The sequence below is a fragment of the Hypanus sabinus genome, chromosome 25, assembly GCF_030144855.1.
Source record: "Hypanus sabinus isolate sHypSab1 chromosome 25, sHypSab1.hap1, whole genome shotgun sequence".
Taxonomy (NCBI): Eukaryota; Metazoa; Chordata; class Chondrichthyes; order Myliobatiformes; family Dasyatidae; genus Hypanus; species Hypanus sabinus.
This window is the reverse complement of record NC_082730.1, coordinates 41070385-41089302: the sequence shown is the minus strand read 5'-3', so window position 1 is coordinate 41089302 and position 18918 is coordinate 41070385. Positions and strand designations below refer to the sequence as shown.

Here is an 18918-nt window from a genome sequence, read left to right as displayed (position 1 = left end):
AATTGATCTGGCTTTAGATAGAAGGCAGAGCGATTAAGAATATGGATTTTGTGGAGAATAACAAACCTTCCATGAAATAACTCTACTCTTCAGCACTTCCATTGTACATTAAATAGGATATCGATTAGGAAGAACACTAAACATAAAAGTGCAATCTATTCTCAAAATCACATTAACAAAATATCATCTGACACATGCCACTGTAATATAAATCCATCAATATATTCAAAGCCTGAAATTTAAAACTACCATTAAAATATGATCCTCAAAGTTTATAAAAATGAAAACGCAGCTTACCATGGAATGAACCGATGATGTGGTGGATGCAAGTGAAAGCACCGAGCCATGAACTGTAAGACAGTTTTTCAAATTAAAGTGAGCAATTTTCTGATTATTACATTGTAATGCATTTATGCTCTCAAAACATAAACATCTGCCAATAAATTAATTCCTGATTTCTGCATCAGTGTCAATCACTGTACATTGCTCTTCTCGGAGAACTGTAAGGGGAGTTGTGCCACATTACCCCTTGCATTGAACACTCCTTGCACTGTTTGATCTTACTATTGCTGTACTTATCTACAATATCTGCAAGATAATCACTTACCTATACACATTCCCTCGGTATTGCACCCCCAACAGCACACCAACCATCACACCCCCACCCCCCACACGGATCTGAATCCCAGCCTCTACAGGATCATTACCTGGAATGCTCACCTCACCAGATAAGAGTGCCTGGTCCTTTCTTCCTGATTCTCCAAGGAAGAAAGTCGGTTCCCCTACCCATCGTAATCACAGACCAAAAGGAGCCTTCATCCAGTCTCCTGTGTACAGCCTCAGGGGAGTGATGGGGCTGCATATCTTTTGGCAGAAAACCAAAATCAAAACGACAATATGCACCTTTTTAGTACATCCTTTAGCAAGTCCTGGAATTAGTTGCCATGGCTGTTTTAGGTGCTGCTCATCTCTGAGTAATACTCAGATACCTCCTCACTTCAAGTAGTTACCTGTACTGGATCTCTTACATCTATCTACCTGACCAAGTACACCCTATTCAAAATCCTAGTTGAATATTGGCACTACATACGTCAGGGTACTTTCTCCAGTGCAGTAAGATACAATTTTACCAGTGTGACAGTAACTCATCACCAGAACTTCTATCAAAATCAGTCCTGGAAAATTCTGTTGAAACAAGTTACCAATTTCCACTGCCCTTTGTGTTGATCCCAGCTTGAATCAAGTAATTTCTAGCATTCATCCTTTTGCTTGACTTTCTCAGCATCTTCCCAATCAAATCTTGTTATTATCCTCGAAAGGTAACTTTCCACCTTCTAAACTCAACAAATACCCATCATGTTTATACAACATGCACTGAAAATTTCAATGTTTTCAGTCTAGTTTCAACCTGGTGAGCCCACATTAGTCCCTTTACAAAGTCAACACATATTTTCTAAGCTTCAGAGCCCAAACAGAGCCTGACACACACCACATATAGAACAAGCACTTCACTTTCAGTAATAAATAACTCATTCCGTGATACAAATTCCAAATCAACTTCATATTTGCCTTTTAGCAACATCATTTGGGGTCAAATATCCGTCACTGCATTAGTGTGTTTATTGATAGCAGACCCATCACTTTTATATTACTGAAGGGAAGGAAAGGTGTCTACATGTTTAATTGCCATGGAGCTTCTATTTATGCAGTCTCTCAGAGTAACACTGACTTGTTTGTTTTGTTTGTTTTGTGGTTAATGAGGTTGCTGTGAGGTACCCAGACACTTCCACAGACGGGGCATAATCGGCCGGTATTTGGTAAAGTGGGTTGCCCCGTTCCGCTGCTTACGCAAGGCTTCTGACATCATCAAACCTGAGGTACTCATCACCAAAATAAATATTCCCCATCTCTGCTTTGAGCAGTCCTAGGCTAGACTTCTCCAGGGGCCTGTGTGGATGTTGCATTGCTTTAAGGCATATTCTTGAATCTTTTTCTATATCTGCCTACTAATCTTTCTCCTCCCATCATGACAATATGGAATAGAGTACCTGGTTTGAATACCAGATGTCAGGTATGTGAATGACATAATCTGCCTGAACTGAGTGTAAAGAGAAAAATTAAATATCAGGTTTTTAGATTCTAAGTTATAAATTAGTATGCTATAATGTGACATATATAGCAGGAGTATGGGAACCAGAGTGCCAGAGCAGATAGTGGAAAATTTGGGAAGACAGATGTTGCTCAGATCTCACGCACTGTCAGGAAGCAAAAGGTTGAGCACGCTGTTCTGATGTTACGAGTTGCGTATATTTTGGTGCAAGAAGTATGGCACGCAGATGAGCCCAGGGCATGGATCAACATATGGAATAATGATATTGTATCCATTAAATGAGACTTAACTGCAGGAGGGCAGGACTGGCAGCTCAATATTCCGGGGCTCTGTTGCCTCAGAGATGATAAGAGTGGGAGGGATTAAAGGGGGAAGCGGCAGCATTACTAGTCGGGGGAAATGTCATGGCAGTGCTCAGTCAGGACAGACTGGAAAACTTGTCTAGTGAGGCTTCGCTATGGAATAGAGGAATAAGAAAGGTATGACCACATTAATGGGATTATATTATAGACCACGCAGCAACCTTCAGGATTTAGAGGAACAAATTTGTACAGTGATCGCAGACTGCTGCAAGAAACACAAGGTTGTGATGGTAGATGATCTTAATTTTCCACAAATTGACTGGTACTCCCAATACTGTAAGATGACTGTATGGGATAGAGTTCATCAAATGTGTTAAAGAAAAGTTTCCTTTATCGGTACACAGAAATATCTGTTTGAATGAGGGAATGAGACAGAGCAGGTGATAAAAGATTGTGTAGAACACTTTGGATCTAGTGATCATAGTGCCATTAGTTTCAAGGTAATATCAGTAAAGGATAGGTCTGGTCCTCAGGATGAAATTCTAACTTGGAGAAAGGCCAATTCTGATGGTATTAAAAATGACCCAGCAAGTGTGGATTGAGACAGCTTATGGCAAAGGTGCACTTTTTCAGTGGGAGGCCTCCAAAAGTGAAATGTCGAGAGTACAAGGCTTGTATGTGCCTGTCAGAATAAAAGGTAAGGATAACAGGTTTAGGACACCTTGGTTTTCGAGATATTGGGACGCTGGTTAAGAAAAACCAGGAGATGCACAGCAGGTATAGGCAGGTAGGAACAAATGAGATACTTGAGGAGTATAAGAAATGCAAGAGAACACTTATGAAAGAAATCAGAAGAAGGCATGAGGATGCTCTAACAAACAAGGTAAAGGGAGAATCTGAAGGACTTCTACTGATACGTCAAGAGCAAAAGGGTTGCAAGGGACAATGTTAATCCTCTGTTAGATCAGTATCGTAACCTATGCGTGGAGCCAAGAGAGGTGAGAGAGATCTTAAATGGACTTTTTGCATCTGTATTTACTTGAGAGATGGACACAGAGTTTATAGAAGTGAGGCAAAGCAGCAGCGAGGCCATGGACCCTATACAGATTACAGAGGAGAAGGTGTTTGCTGTCTTGATGCAAATCACAGTGGGTAAACCCCCAGGCTTGACAAGGTATTCCTTTGGAGCCTGTGGGAGACAAGTGCAGAAACTGCAGTGGCCAAATCAAAGATATTTAAATCATCCTTAGCAGCAGGTGAGGAACCAAAGGATTGAAAGAGACCTAATATTGTTCTGCTGTTTAGGAAAGGCTGAAAGAATAAACTAGAAAATTATAGGTCGGTGAGCTGGGCATCAGTAGTGGGGAAGTGACTGGAAGGTATTCTATGGGACCGGATATATGAGTATGTTGATAGACAGGGATTGATTAGGGACAGTCAGCATGGCTTTGTGCATGCTAGGTTGTGTCTAATCAATCTTGTAGAGTTTTTCGAGCATGTTGCTAGGAAAATTGATGGAAGGAAGGCAGTGGATTTTGTCTACACGGACTTCAGCAAGTCATTTGTCAAGGTCCTGGATGGAAGATTGGTTACGAAGGTTCAGTCACTTGACATTCAAGATAAGTTAGACATTGACTTTGCCAGAGAAGCAATAGAGTGGTAGTAGATGGTTGCATCTCTAAATGGAAGCCAGTGGATTAGTGGAGTGCTGCAGAGATTGGTGCTGGGTCCCTTGTTGTTTGTCATCTATATGATAATGTGGTTAACTAAATCAGCAAATTTGCGGATGACACAAAGCTTGGGCGGGAAGTGGACAGCAAGGAAGACTATGAAAGCTTGTAGTGGGATTTGGACTAATGGGCTGAAAAATAGTAGATGGAATTTAATGCTGACAAGTATGAGGTGTTACGCTTTGGGAGTAGCAACCAGGTTAGGTCTTTCACAGTGAAAGATAGGGCTTTGAGGAGCATGGTAGAACAAAGAGATCTGTGAATACAGGTCCATAATTCTTCAAAGTGGTGGTGTAGGTAGAAAGGGTCATAAAGAAAGCATTTGGCACATGAACCTTCACAAATCATAAAGGTACTGAGTACAGGAGACAGAATGTTATGTTGAAGTTGGAAAGCTGTTGGTGAGGCCCAATTTGGAGTATTGTGTGCAGTTTTGGTCACCTACCTACAGGAAAGATGTAAGTAAGAGTACAGAGGAAACTTACAAGGATATTGCTCAGACTGGAGGACCTGTGTAATAAGGAAAGATTGAAAAGGTTAAAACTTTACTCCTTAGAACACAGAAGATTGAGGGGAGATTTGATAGAAGCATACTAAGTTATGAAGGGTATAGATAGGGTAAATGCAAGCAGGCTTTTTCCACTGACATTGGGTGGGACTACAACTAGAAGTCATGTGTTAAGGGTGAAAGGTGAAATGTTTAAGGGGAACATGAGGGGAAACATCTTCACTCAGAGGGTGGAAAGAGCTGCCAGCACAAGTGGTGGATGTGATTTCGGTTTCAATGTTTAAGAGAAGTTTGGATAGGTACATGGATGGGAGGGTATGGAGGGCAGGTTGATGGGACCTGGCAGTTTAAATGTTTCAGCATGGACCAGATAGGCCAAAGGACCAGTTCATGGGCTGTAGTTTCTGTGCATACCTATCAGAATGATACTCACCTTCCACTATCATAAAATATACAGGACTTAATTTCTGTTAGAAAATTTATTACTTATTGAAGCAATATGGACATTAAGGGTGATATAGTGAAATATAAAGAGAGGTATTAAGTTTTTATAAAATGTTTTAGTTTGATGTATTGCAATATCTTTTGTATTCTATTGATGTATTATATCTTTTAGACACAGTATGCCGCTGGCATTTTAAATGTAATCATCAGTAACGATTCACTTGGTAGCAATCCTGTGTCTGAGTTAAAATGTTGTTGGTCTAAGTTCCCCTTCAAGTGGTCTGAACTCAGGGGTGACGTTGACACTCCAGTTCAGCACTGAGGGAGTTCTGCACGTTCAGATGTGCAGACTTTCAGATCAGACTTCTTTTTGATTAAGGTGCTGCGTGTGTCTGCGTCAAAAAATATTTTGTAATAGTACTCTGAAGAAGGGAAACTTTCTATGCTGCCCTCATATTGTTACAACACTCATTCAACATCTCTAAAATAATCAGGCAAACATTAAGTGATGAATGCAAGAAAACTAGGCAAAAAGCCCTCCTCTTCCCTGCACATTATCACAGTGGCGTAATGGGAGTTTGTTGTGCATGAATCAGTTGCTGCTTCTCTTACACTTCAGCAGAGACTATACTTCAAAAATACTTCACTGGCTGTAAAGTGCATTGTGATGTCCCAAAAGGAACTTGAAAAGTGCAACATACATGAAGTGATTCTCACATTTATTGCTTATGGTTTGGTGGTCTGTGCTGAACAATGGTTGAGCTGATAGTTAGCCACATTTGAAGTCTTGGGGGTTCTTAGCAGATGGCAAACAGCTTAATGTCTGCATGTCTTGGTTGCAATTCCTTTTCAGCCCTTCCTATATTCATTCATGCACACCACCAGCTGTATTCTTAACTTTGTTATCTTTTTTTGGGGGGGGTATACAACTATTTTGATCACTTCATCAATATCTGAAACCTAACTCAAATACAATAAAGTCCAAGGGTACAGATAACAATGAAAGAAACATCTGTGCCCAGCTTTCATACAATGGAAATAGAGGCAGCATTGTTATCATAAACCATATGACAAGACTAGGAAAGCTTTGAAAAAGCACGTAAAGCTTGATTACAAAGGGAAACATGAACCTGTATGCTAGACATAAAACAAAGGAGAATTTTCAAAGCATTCTAACAGACATCAGCTAAAGGTCAACAACTGGGGGGTTAATTCCACAAGACTTTCCAAACTTAAGAAGAAGGGAGCAAGCACTGGGAACATTTAATGAGAAATCTCTTTCCTTAGCATAGTCGGTATATTAAAAAATATAACATGCTAGCAAGTCAACAAATTTAGGAAAGTGTAGTAATCATGTGAATCTGATAGAAACTCCTGATCTTTAGAATTTGTAAGAAGCATGTTTGGAAACCCAGCTTCATAATAACTGCACTAGGGAAAAGTTACATACAACCATGAAGCAATGAGTGCTTATTTTTAGCCTCAAGCAGCAGGACTTGTCTTTGCTAATGTGAGCTTTGAAGTTTAACAGTGCTAAAGGACCACCACTGACTTTTCCATCTGTTCTTAATAAATACTACAGAATTCCACAAGGAAGGGGGAAGAGAAATACCTGTGAAAGACTACTTTAAATGTTGGGTAAAGTAGTATTTCCCAAAATGTTAATTGTGGCCTCAAGGTAGCTAATCTTAGCGTTATCTGACTTGGTTTCCGAGGTGATTATTTTTCCACTGGGAATCAGAGATTTGTGTATTATAATAAGGCCTGAAAGGAAAAGTATATAAATGGGAAGTAAATGCAAAAATTAACAGCCAATGCATATATTCCTCTGTTATCTGATCAGAAAGCCTCAATGGGATGGAACCAGTATCCCATTAGAGAAGTGAAACATAACAGCAATGTGGCACAAGGAAAAATAATCTGATTGTAAAAGAAAATCAGATCAACTTTGATTTTAATGTGATTTTATACAAAAGGTCACATAATTAAGAGACTGAAACATGGTATTGAAGGAGATGCCAAACCACACAGATCCTCTCTTGCTTGCTCTTTTTATTTAAAACTGCATATTGTTTTAACGTGTGAAAATAGATGTTATTCCCAAGAGTACTGTTCAAATTATGTTGACCCTGGAACGCCGTAAGCTTTGTCTGTTGGTGCTGCTAACCCTTTGTGTCTTTGCTGTCATAGCTACTTGAATAAAGTGGATGCCTCTGCCAGAACTGGAGGGGCTACAGCACTTTGATGGGGATGTCTGCTAACTGGCCAGCTAGGTGATCGGCATCAGAGTCAACTAACTGAATGCTTCATGGCTGCAGTGTACTTGTGCACTGAAGGGCCTGTTTCTGTTCTGTAGTGTTCTGGAGTAGGGTTGACTATCACCTAGGATACAGCCTTAACAAATCCGTTTCCAAGGTAGCTAGTATCCTTCCTGCAGCTAACCCCTTTGAGGCTGGGTGCTGTGGAAGAAAAAACAACCTCCCCACAATTGCATGAGGGAGGGATCAGGGGTGTAGGCAGCTAACAAATATTCTACAGGGAGAACTTAATTTTATCGTCTTGACTTGATAAGACATCAGTGTGAATGCTATCCCTTCATATGTTTATTAGCATATCAAGAATGGAACAGAAGTTTGGCAGAAATAGGTCCTCACCAAATTTCTGCCTCTATTCATCTTGGATCTCTTTTGATAACAGTGTGTTCTACCATTCATGAAATACAGCGGTGTGATCTCGGAACAGCCCTTTAGAAGCTGATACAGGGCCAGACATGCAGCACACAAACAGACCCTTCAGCCCACTAATCCCATTCTAGACATCAACCATCATGAACTATAATCCTATTTTATTCCATTCTTCTTTGCAAGGATATAGCACATTTTAGTTTTATTTCTGTTTAACAAATATAGGATTTGTGCTTTCCTGTGAATAATTATTTATTTGTTTTCTCATTAAAATACACTTTCTAATTTTTATTATCAAGATCATAAGGAAACTCCTACAGGACTAGTGAACTTCTTCATCATATGAACGTCATGCAATAGATGTCGTCAAAATCTCTCTGCTGTGACAAGGCATTTTGCTAGCAAAATAATGGATTTATTCACTGGGGATAAAGCACTCATAATATCTGTCAAAGTGGAGATATGAAAAAAGAACATGGTTTCCAGGCTAGTTTAAATGCCAGTGTTTACTTCCTGAACATGATATTTCTATAAAATTATTGCGCTTGCTCTTTGAAATATTAGTTGATTGTGTAATGATGGCTATAACATATGGCAGAACTGCTAATTGCAACCAAGCTAAAGTATCAGTTCAAGGATTTACAAATGGTAGAAAATGACTAATATTAGTCAGGAAGATTTCACAGATAATAATACATTGAATTTATGTTCACAATATTCATGAGCTCTAAACTGCTTTGAGATATTCTGAGCTCATGTAAGTCATTAAACGGGTACTTTGGTTCCTGCCTTTTGTTAGGTTTGATTGGGTGTAACGGCTAGATAATGTTGGATATGCCCTACAAGGCTTTCAAAGTAATGGCTCACAATCTGCAATCAGCACCACACAGATGCTGCTTGCTGAACTTGAATAAGACTGCTCACAAAAGTTTAGCACACTGAGTGTGTGAAGTTATCCTATTACAACACGGTTCCCATTCCAGCTTTATCATTTAGATCTCTGTGACATTTGGAAACTGAAGTCACGATCAGCCTGAAAAGCCAATCAGACTAGTAAATTAGGATTCAATAACTGGGATTATGAATAACCATAATTATTTTACAGAAATTGGGAAAATACATGGCTTGCGTCAAAAGCTGAATGATATTTTTTTACTAAAAATATCACGAAGAAATAATAGAATCTTTATGATGGAATGGAATTTCTGACACCACATAAAATTATTTTTTTGGGACACAGAGCTTGTTCTTCAGTATTTATGAAGCAGTGCACCATTAAAAACTCAATGCATCATTAAAAACTTAGTCATAACATTCAATAAGCCAATATTTTAAATTGATTTTGCAATCTAAATAGTGCTTATTATATTGAAGTGTATATCAATTACTGCATCTCTGTTACCAGCACTATGAAAAAGCACAACAATTTCCCCTATGGTAACACTGGTTATAAGTTCTAGACTTAAGTGTTTGAGTGTATACACGGGGAAGCCTTAAGTGGAGGACAAGTTTCCACAGAAACACTAGTTAGTGCTACCAGCTTTGCTACCATGACAGCCACACACGCTAGGACAAAATTTACAGAAGATGTTACAATCTTCTGCACATCGAGTAACTTAAAAATTATTCACCTAATACCGACTGAAGCTGAGAACATTCCATCTTACCGTCATCCACAGGATCCCTGAATGAACCTGAGCGGATCATCCCTTTTGGTCTTTCAGCCAAGGAAATTGTGCTTCCCATCTGCAGACTTCCATACAAATCGAACGAGGAATCATGGGTCGGAATGCTATTGGAACGCATCATTTTTGGAGTGGGGCTGCTGAGCTGAGATACCACCGTAGGGCTTGCTGTTAATGAAACAGTATACATATTCAGCTAAGCTGCAAATTGCAGAATAAAATAGAAATAAGTCTGCTTGTGCTACCTAGTATGAGAAGACATACACAGGAAGAAAAACAACCAGCAATTAAATGTCTTTCTGCTACTTGTATTCATCTAATTATGCTGCATACACAAACTATGCCATGTTGCTACTGAACCTCTGGAGTACTGGAGAGTTGGTAATGTTGTTCTGTTGTTCAAGAAAAGTTCCAACAAGAAGTTGGGAAATTATACGCCATTGAGCCTGACATCAGTTGTGGGTAAATTTATTAGGTCAGCATATTTAAGCATTTAGATAGACAGGACTTTTTTAGGGATAGTCAACATGGCTTTGTGCATATCCAACCAATCTTATACAGATTTCAAAGAGGTTGCCAAGAAGATCAGTAAAGGGAAGACAGTGGACGCCAACTGGATTCAACATTGGCTTTGTAGTAGAAGTCAGAGTGTGGTAGTAGGTGGTTTTCTCTCTGACAGGTGCCCTGTGCCACAGGGATTGATTTGGGTCCAATGTTTTACATCCATATTAGTGATTTTGATCATAGTGTGATAAACTGGATTAACAAATTCGAAGATGAAACCAAGATTGGTGGTCATAGTGGACCGTGAGGAAGGCTATCAAAGCTTGCAGCATGATTTCGATCAAGCTGGAAAAATGGGATGAAAAATAACAGATAGAATTTAATACAAATGTCAGGTGTTGTACTTTGAAAGAACAAATCCGAGTAAGACTTATATACAGTATTAAGGCCCAGAGGCCTGCAGAAAAAACATGGGGCCCTCAAGATACAGATTCATTATTCCTTAAAAGTGGCATCACAAATAGGAAGGGTCATAGGGAAGTTTTTGGCATATTGTCATTGAGTACAGGAGCTAGAATGCTATGTTGGAGTCATAATCCCTGGAATGTAGGTGAATGAGGGGTGATCTTATTTGAGGGGTACAGAATTATACGGAGTATAGACAGGGTGAATGCATGCAGGGTTTTGTTATCCTCAGGCTGGATGACACTAGAGGTCATGGGTTAGGGGTGAAAGCTGAAATTCTCAAGGGGAATCTGTAGAATGAGCTACTGGCAGAAGTGGTAGATGTGAGTACAATTGGAATATTTAAGAGAAGTTTGGATGGGTACATGGATGAAAGAGGTATGGATGGCTATGGTCTCAGTGCAACTAGATAAGACTAGGCAGAAGGCCAGCCTGGCATAGACTAAATGGGCCAAAGGGCCTGTTTCTGTGCTATAAGTGATGAATGACTCTATATCTGAGTGCAACATTTCAACAATGTGGTTCATAAGTGACACAAATTCTCAATAAAATTAATTTCATATCTGTTTCTTCATACAAGGTTGAAGTAAATTATGCAGATGCGAGGTTTCTGCCATGTTGCTATTTCAGTGTTTTGATTAATCACAGACGCCTAACCAGTCTATTGCAATTACTTAAGTAGTCCTGAAGGCATTTTGAAAATAAAGGAAAATTGCAGGTGTTTCAATGACCCATAATGAAAATGTATGCATTCTGAAAAATAAATAGAATTAATTAATGTTCAAAAGTGAAATAAATAAATTATTGTCATAATCTTGACTATGCTTCATTGAGTGGACTTCTGTGTTTAACATACTAATCAGAGCAATTAAATACTATTTATGAAAAAAATAGCTTGCTCTGGAAATATTTTTTGCCATTTTTGCACTAACAATGTCATTCAACCGTAAGAGTTAGAAATAATGAACAGGTGCTAGCTACAATTTAGGCTTGTTCTATTTCCCAGTGTGCAGCTGTTAATTGGCATTTACTTTGAGAATGTCATATCACTTGCATAATTGCCATTTGTTTACAGCAAAGTCCACAAAAAAGTCTTTTGTCATATTTCATGGTCAACAACAAGTCTTCTGGTCTAAATTAACTGTTAGTTTTAGAATCACCTCATTAAGGTGCCAGCTAAACAAACTTCAGGCCTATAAAGGAAGATACTGATTTCACATATTCTATCTGGATGATTGACTTCATAGAAATTTGTTTTAAATTGGAGGAAATTCCAGGTCAGGTAATTACGAAGTTGCACACAGGTCAGAATTATTAAGTTCACACACTGAAATGTTATGAGAAGGATTAGTAATAACTAGGGTTTTTCAGTATGTGCTAGGCAAGTGCAGATCTCTTGAGGCCAACCTTACGAATACGGCTGATGACATCTTCGCAAGAGTGGTATTGGGTCTTCTCAACACACTGCAGGAATCCTGTCATATTGGAGGAGGTGGGAACGGATGGGGACAGATGTATATAAAACATATACTATCTACAGAAATATAAGCACAACCCCATTGCAGCATGGAGCTTCAGAGTTCAAATCCGGTGCCCTCTGGAAGCAAGTTTCTACGTTCCTTCCCGTGTGCGAGTGGGTTTCCTCCGAGTGCTCTGGTTTCCTCCCATGGTCCAGAGACGTACTAGTTAGTAGGTTAGCTGGTCATCATAAATTGTTCTGTGATTAGCTGGTGTTAAATCGGTGGGATGGTGGGTAGTGAGGATCCAAGAGCCAGAAGGCCCTGTTCTGTACAGTATCTCTAAATAAATAAATTGACAGCTGACTAAGACATTCCCTGACTGTCAAACTGTCAAAAATTATTAAAAATTAAGAATAGTAAAATTTACATAAACTTAAAAACATAAAGATTAAAATATTTAAAAGAACATAAACAACTTTATAACTGGAAATAAACTGATAGGGTGCTTGGCCTTAACATCTGTTCCTCTCCATTCAAGTATCGAAAGCTTAGTTCACATACAGATTGTCCAGATGTGGAATTGACTGGAAAATGGGAGGCAGCAAGAATCCACAGAACTGATATGAACATGGCATATAGAGGAGAGGGCTATGGGCCACGTACTGGGCAATGGGATAAATACAAAAGGTGCTCACTGGCCAGTCTGACCTCTATCCATGCTAATTGATTCCCCAACTCTTCTAAGATTCTGTGAATATAATTCTAAAACTGATACCAAATTGGAAGGTGGATTAGAACATGGAACAGTAGAAGACAAGTGCAGCTTAATACATAAAGCCAATAATGAACAAGTATGTTCTTGTGATTGGAAATTAACGTCCTGCATAAATAAATGAACTAAAACATTTCAGCACCAAGTAAACACAGTCACAATCCTCTGAAAATACCTGCAAATTAGATCGAGGCTCAAAATAATTTTAAGTTGCAGAATGTTCTCACAATGGCTCATAAAGGAATAATGGAGACTGAAAGCAAGAAATGTGATCATAATTTTCTCAGCCTCAATTACTCCCTGTGCTAGTGTGCCCTACCTTCTAATCTCTCTCTAGATAGAGGGTTTTCTTTTGAATTCTGTTCTGGAGTACTTAGTATCTTATTTTTATCACCTGTTGTTTTAGTTGCACTAAATGGAAAACTCTATCCCTTTCAACATCTTAAACATCTATTAGCTCACTCAGTCTTAATTTGTTTAGAGAAATAATGCTCCAGCCTGCCCTGTCATGTATAGTTTCACATTTTTTTTGGTATCTTTCCAGAAATAATTATGTTTGCACTCTTTTTACATTAAAAAAATAAAATTATGTACTTCAAGAGAAGTTCAAATACATTTCTTTAAAATAATGGATTTGTATACAGGTGTCCCCCCCTTTAAAAAGGTCAAGCTTTCCTATGAAACCTTTCTTAAGCCAAAATGGCGTAATGTGAAGAAACATTAATTTACATGGGAAGAATTTTCGTGAAGGCAGAAATCCTCTTTGTAATACAGAAACAGGTGACTAATGTAGGTCCTTTGTAAAAGCGAAGTGGCGTAAGGTGAACATTTGTAAAGGGGGGACATCTGTACATTGCAGTAATCCTCTTTTGCAATCAATGACACCTTTCCATCTTCCAATTTGGTATCAATTTCAGAATCATATCTCCATTTCTCAAGTCCATATCATTATGTAAACACTGAACAACTACAGTTAGTCTTCTGGACTCCTACGCCCCACCATTTATCACTCAGAGAATTGTGTGTTCACCTTTACTCTAACCATTCAGGTCAGCAGACATCAGGAGAACCATGAAATGGGCACAACATATATCAGAAAAAGGCAACATCTACAGTCCCTTTTATCTATTACATACCAGGACTATCGATGAAAGAAGGGTCAGCAATCATTTATGCATCGGCTATTAAAATATCAAAGTCTATCAAAATCTGGCTACACTTGACAAATTAACAGTGATGGATTTTACTTGCTGCAGGCATAAATAGCTTACACTTACATGGATAACTCTAAATGTATGTCTAATCTGTAATTCAAAGTAACTTCAAGCTTTAAGGAGAGGGTAGAGGAATGCAGCATGATTGGGTTTACCATTCATATATACATACACTCAACTGATGAAAATGTTTACATGACCATTCTTCAAATCGTCAACAGATCTCTTCACATTATAAAGCATTCTTTACAATGTGAAAACTAACTTCAAACTATTCAATGAAACATTTATTTTGTGTGTACTTTACACCATAACACCCAAAAATAAAATTTGTCATTTTAATACATATTATAATCAGAAGCTACAAGACAAAATACTATTCCTCAATAAAATTAAATAGGTAAAATGCAACTGGAAATATATTGTTCATAATTTAGTTGATAATAAAACATCACTAACCTAAATTTGACAATGGGACAGAAGAAGGAGAGGAAAGTAATTGGCTATCTGTGTCCACAGAGCTGGCAGTAGGACGTGTGTGATGCCATTCCTTTGTGTCTTCTTGCTGGGAGCTTGTTCCATATCTGTAAATGAAGTGAAGCCAGATGCATATAAATTATCATTGACTTGGCTAATGGAGGAATCAGGTTAATAATGAGGGAGGTAATGGAGTAAAAATACAAATTAATATTTTATGCTATGGATAGTTTATGTTGCTTGCTGGTGTTAGCTCTATAACTTATTCAAGCTAAGTTTTAGCACTGCAAATATTTAGTATTTATTGGTATATAGCACTGAGATCGTGATTATATTACAAATAAAATATGGGATTGAAGAAAAAGTGCATTTCTACAGAGGCCATGCTTTAGCTGTTTGCCAACTGTTCTGCACAGGTTTCTGAACACTTCCACTTGAATTTGATTGACTGCTTCTGTAACTAAAGAGGATTAAGTGCATTTAAATGAGGGAAGTAGCAAACAGTCAATCTATTTCTCATCTTTTAGAGTTGGAACAAGGAGAAAACTTTATCAGCCAAAGAAACCCCAAGTCTGCTTTAAAATAAGCATACAGACTAAAACACAAGACATTCATTGTTGAAGTTTGATCTGGGCTAAAATGTGTTTCCATCATGACTGTCATGCAAACTAATTTGTGTATTTGCTTGTGCTTGGGAAAAATTTTCGTCCATGTGCTGAACCCAAGATAAAAATCTAGTCTTTAAGTGAAATATAACACTTTTGACTACAAGGGCCAATTGAAGCTCGGATAATTGTGTTAGCTTAAACTCACAATAAATTGATATATTCAAAATAAAAATAATGTTAAGGAACCTTTTATCTGGTTTTCTGCCAACATGTTGAAAGTACAGCACAGGTTAGAACTCTCTTGCCTAGCACCTCTGAAGCTTGACTGGTGCCAGATCACAAAAAGTACCAAACCAGATTAAAATTGACCCCACCCTCAAGCAGAACTGTTCTTTTGAATTATAAATATTACTCAAGTTACATGAGGGTTCTGAGATCTGTCCATAACCCAACGTTTCCATAAACTGGGAACACTGTCAACTGAGATTGAAAAGGTGGGTTAATCTCTACCTAATTAACCTACAGATAGTACTGACTTTAGTACAGAAATGAACTAAAATGTGCATTAACCTACAGGAAAATAAACCGCAGCAGGCTCCAAAATGGTTAAACTTGCTAACAAGTCGCTTAAGGTTTTATAAAATAAGATAGTCATCCAGAAAAGATCTAGGTTGTGCACTGCTATTATGTAAACTCTATTCAAGCACAATGGCATGGATTAAATGAGCTGCTATAAATCACAAATATTCTGACAGTTTTAGATTTAAAAATAGGATCTGGGGCAAAGAAGACAAAAATACTCATCAGCTTTGTTCAAAGAGGAAAAATTAGACTATACTGGGTAACAGTATTCCAGCTGGCCCTGGGATATTTAGCTCAGGGTTAGATTTTTTAAAAATCAGACATGCATCTAATTGAAGCAAAAACAGCTATTACTTTATCTTAGAATAAAGTGGTCATTTAAACTAAATGCCAATTGGGAAGGAAAATGAAAACTGGCAACGCAATTCATTAAGAAGGTTCTGCAAAATGAATAAATGTTTGTGTAGGTCCATTAGATTACAAGTGCAGATTAGTAAAGCCATGAAATTAAAGCATTGCAAGCTTTAAAAGTAGGATTTAAGGAATTAAAATGTGAAAAATCATTGTTGTCTCAAGCTGAAGGAGACAGCAGAATATTACACAGTTTTGGTCCTTCCTGAAGAAAGGATATCAAAAGCTCAGAATCTATGTGGCAATCAGTAGGATACCAGTAAAGAAGCAGTCAAAGGGGACTTGGAGTTGCCAGAACTATTTGGAAGTGCCATTAAGTACTTAAGAGTTAAACAGAAAAACAGAAATTTTTTGAATTACAAAATTTCATTATTGGGAGGAGACCGCTTCCTGTGATGGGGGTTATGGTTGTGTGGGGACATTCATTTGAAATTTTTATTAAGAGGATCTAGATTGGCAGAAATTTATTTGTTCAAAGTTGTTACAGCAGGGAATATTTTGCTCTTGGGAATAGCCGATATTATGAAAACTTTACCTTTAGAAGAAATATTGTGTGCATAAGCAAAAGAAGGAACAAGGTCATGGGGACAGAATGGTTTTGGGTTTAGATCAGAGTGGAAAAAAGTCAGTACAGGAATGTTGAGTGATCCGCCCTCCTCTTGGGCTGCAAACCTCAATGCTTGTAAGGTCCTTAAACTTACATTAAAAGGTTCGTTTTTAACTGTTATTGATTCCATCTCAGTTACACATTAAAAAGATTTCTTTCTTAACAGTAATAAATTTTTTCAATGGGCTCCTGATATTACTTAATTTAAAACAATCACTCATGTCAGGTTTTAAATATATCATTTAAACATCCCCATATATAGCAGAGCTCTTTAATGAAACTTTGGGAGTGAATTATAATTGAAGGCATTCAGTTAAATGTACATGCAGAATGTAATCAAAGGTATCCAGTTAAATGGACATGCAAAGTATAATTGAAGGAATCCAGTTAAATATACATGCAGAGTGAGCAACCATAAATTTGTTCCAGTCCCTCCATGTGCACAAACACACAAGAAAGTCACTGGGCTTGCACCATCACCTCAACTGGCATATAGCCTATGATTTATTGTATATGAGCAATGTGATCATACATCATACATACACAGAAGCGACACAGCCCGGTGCTGTAGGAAAGCTTAAGCAGAGATGAAACATGACCTTTATTAACTTTTCCCACCAAGGCTTAAGACTACCTCGATTTATCTTGAAGTAGGATGCAAGTTCATCTTCTCCCAACTTGTGATTCCCTCAGTGGCCCCAAACCCTAGACACAAAGAGTTTTCACACTCTCCCTCTTTCTCTTCTCCATCTCCCCAATGGGTTTATGTTTGAACTTTTCACCTTCTCTAATCTTCAAGATACTCTTTAAGATCTTCCCCATGACCTCTCAATTTGCATCACTACTATTTCCTACAAATTTACTGAATTGCCTTCCATGTTCTTTCTGATCTCCTTCCATTGGTTATCATCCCTCAATAAATTATGATCCTCTTTCTCCACCCCATCAACTATAACATTCTTCCTTAATGTTTCTCTTCCTCTCCCCATTGTCACTGTCAAATTCAACACCCTGGACTTCATTTCATTCCTCAGCCTTAGCCCCACCCACAAATAAATTTCCATCTCAGTATTCCCTTCCTGGTGTCAGCATCACTAAAGCTCTATCCTGGCCCAACATATTGATACAATTAAAAGAAGGCATGAGAGCAGCTATTTTTCATTAAGAGCTTGAAGAGATTAGGTTTATCACTGAAGACTTTCCATTGTTCCTCTGCAAGGTCAGATGCATTATGTTGATCTGATTATCTCCCAAGATCTACTGAAACTTACTCAGAAATGGAATCTATCATGTCAATTGAAATGATAGTGACAGTCAACAATACTCCAAAAAAAAACAGCCAAAATTCTTCCTGCTGTATTGTCAAGGCATTGTTAGACTTCTATCTGCTATGTGATCATAGCAAATTAAAAAAAAATCAAAATCAGAGATTGACTGGAGGAATGACAAGTCTGCAAGGTTTCTTTGGAATACTCTGCAAATCTGACGTCCTTAAGCAGAGTGGGCCACTCACACGGTTGGAGGCCTTCACAGCACACCTGAGGCTGCTTCAGGGTTAATTCAAGGGGATCAGTTTGGGCAGCTACCAGCAGTTAGGGTCTGTTGCTGGAGAGTCAGCTCCAAACAGATGCCCTTCACATCAACTCAAATCAACATGATGCATCTGACCACACAGATAAAAAATACCATTTGTTAATGAGGTAGTCATAAACACAGCATTATTTTAATGGTTTGCATAAACTGACAATTCTATTTTACGAATGGAACTCCCACTTAGTTCCAGTCAGAGATACAGGTGCCCCCCCCCCCCCCCTTTACACAGGTAGACTGTTCCTGTGAAACGCTTCTTAAGCCGAAACGGCGTAAAGCGAAGAACCATTCATTTATATGGGCAAAATTTTTGTAAAGGCGAAAATCCTCTTTGTAATGTGAAAGCAGATCACTAAAAAGCAAAGTGGCGTAAAGCGGGGGACACCCGTATTTATAAGCAGGTTTTAGTATACAAAGAGAGTGAAAGAGTCTGCAAAGAGAGAGAGAGAAAGAAAGAGAGAATGAGTGAGAAAGAGAGAGAGAGATAATTTCTAACATGGTGGAGTTAATATAATTCTTGACATTCATTGATTATAATTTTAAGAACCCTTTCATTAATTTTCTCTCTTGTTGTCGAACAAAATCAAGGATGACAGTCACCCCAAGACTGTTTACCTAAGAGCCTTCATAAGGAATATTGCTTATAGTTTAGCATGAAACAACTGATTTATTTCTATGTCAAAAGATGAGGCCTGCCGGTATGGTCAATAGCTGAGAACATCCAATATAGTTGGAATAGAGAACACAGGTTCAGCTCCTGCTTGT

At 38.2% G+C, this 18918-nt stretch overlaps 1 protein-coding gene across 2 annotated transcripts in view; it reads right to left on the bottom strand.

Annotated features, from left to right (window-relative positions):
• LOC132381196 (neuron navigator 1-like) overlaps positions 1-18918 on the bottom strand; it is a 752075-nt gene that overhangs the window by 203937 nt on the left and 529220 nt on the right. For both annotated transcript variants that reach the window (XM_059950487.1, XM_059950488.1), the window contains 3 exons: positions 14338-14462; positions 9446-9631; positions 298-350 (listed from right to left, as the gene is read on the bottom strand). In XM_059950487.1, coding sequence (XP_059806470.1) covers positions 298-350; positions 9446-9631; positions 14338-14462 — 364 coding nt within the window. The remainder of the gene's footprint in view (positions 1-297; positions 351-9445; positions 9632-14337; positions 14463-18918) is intronic.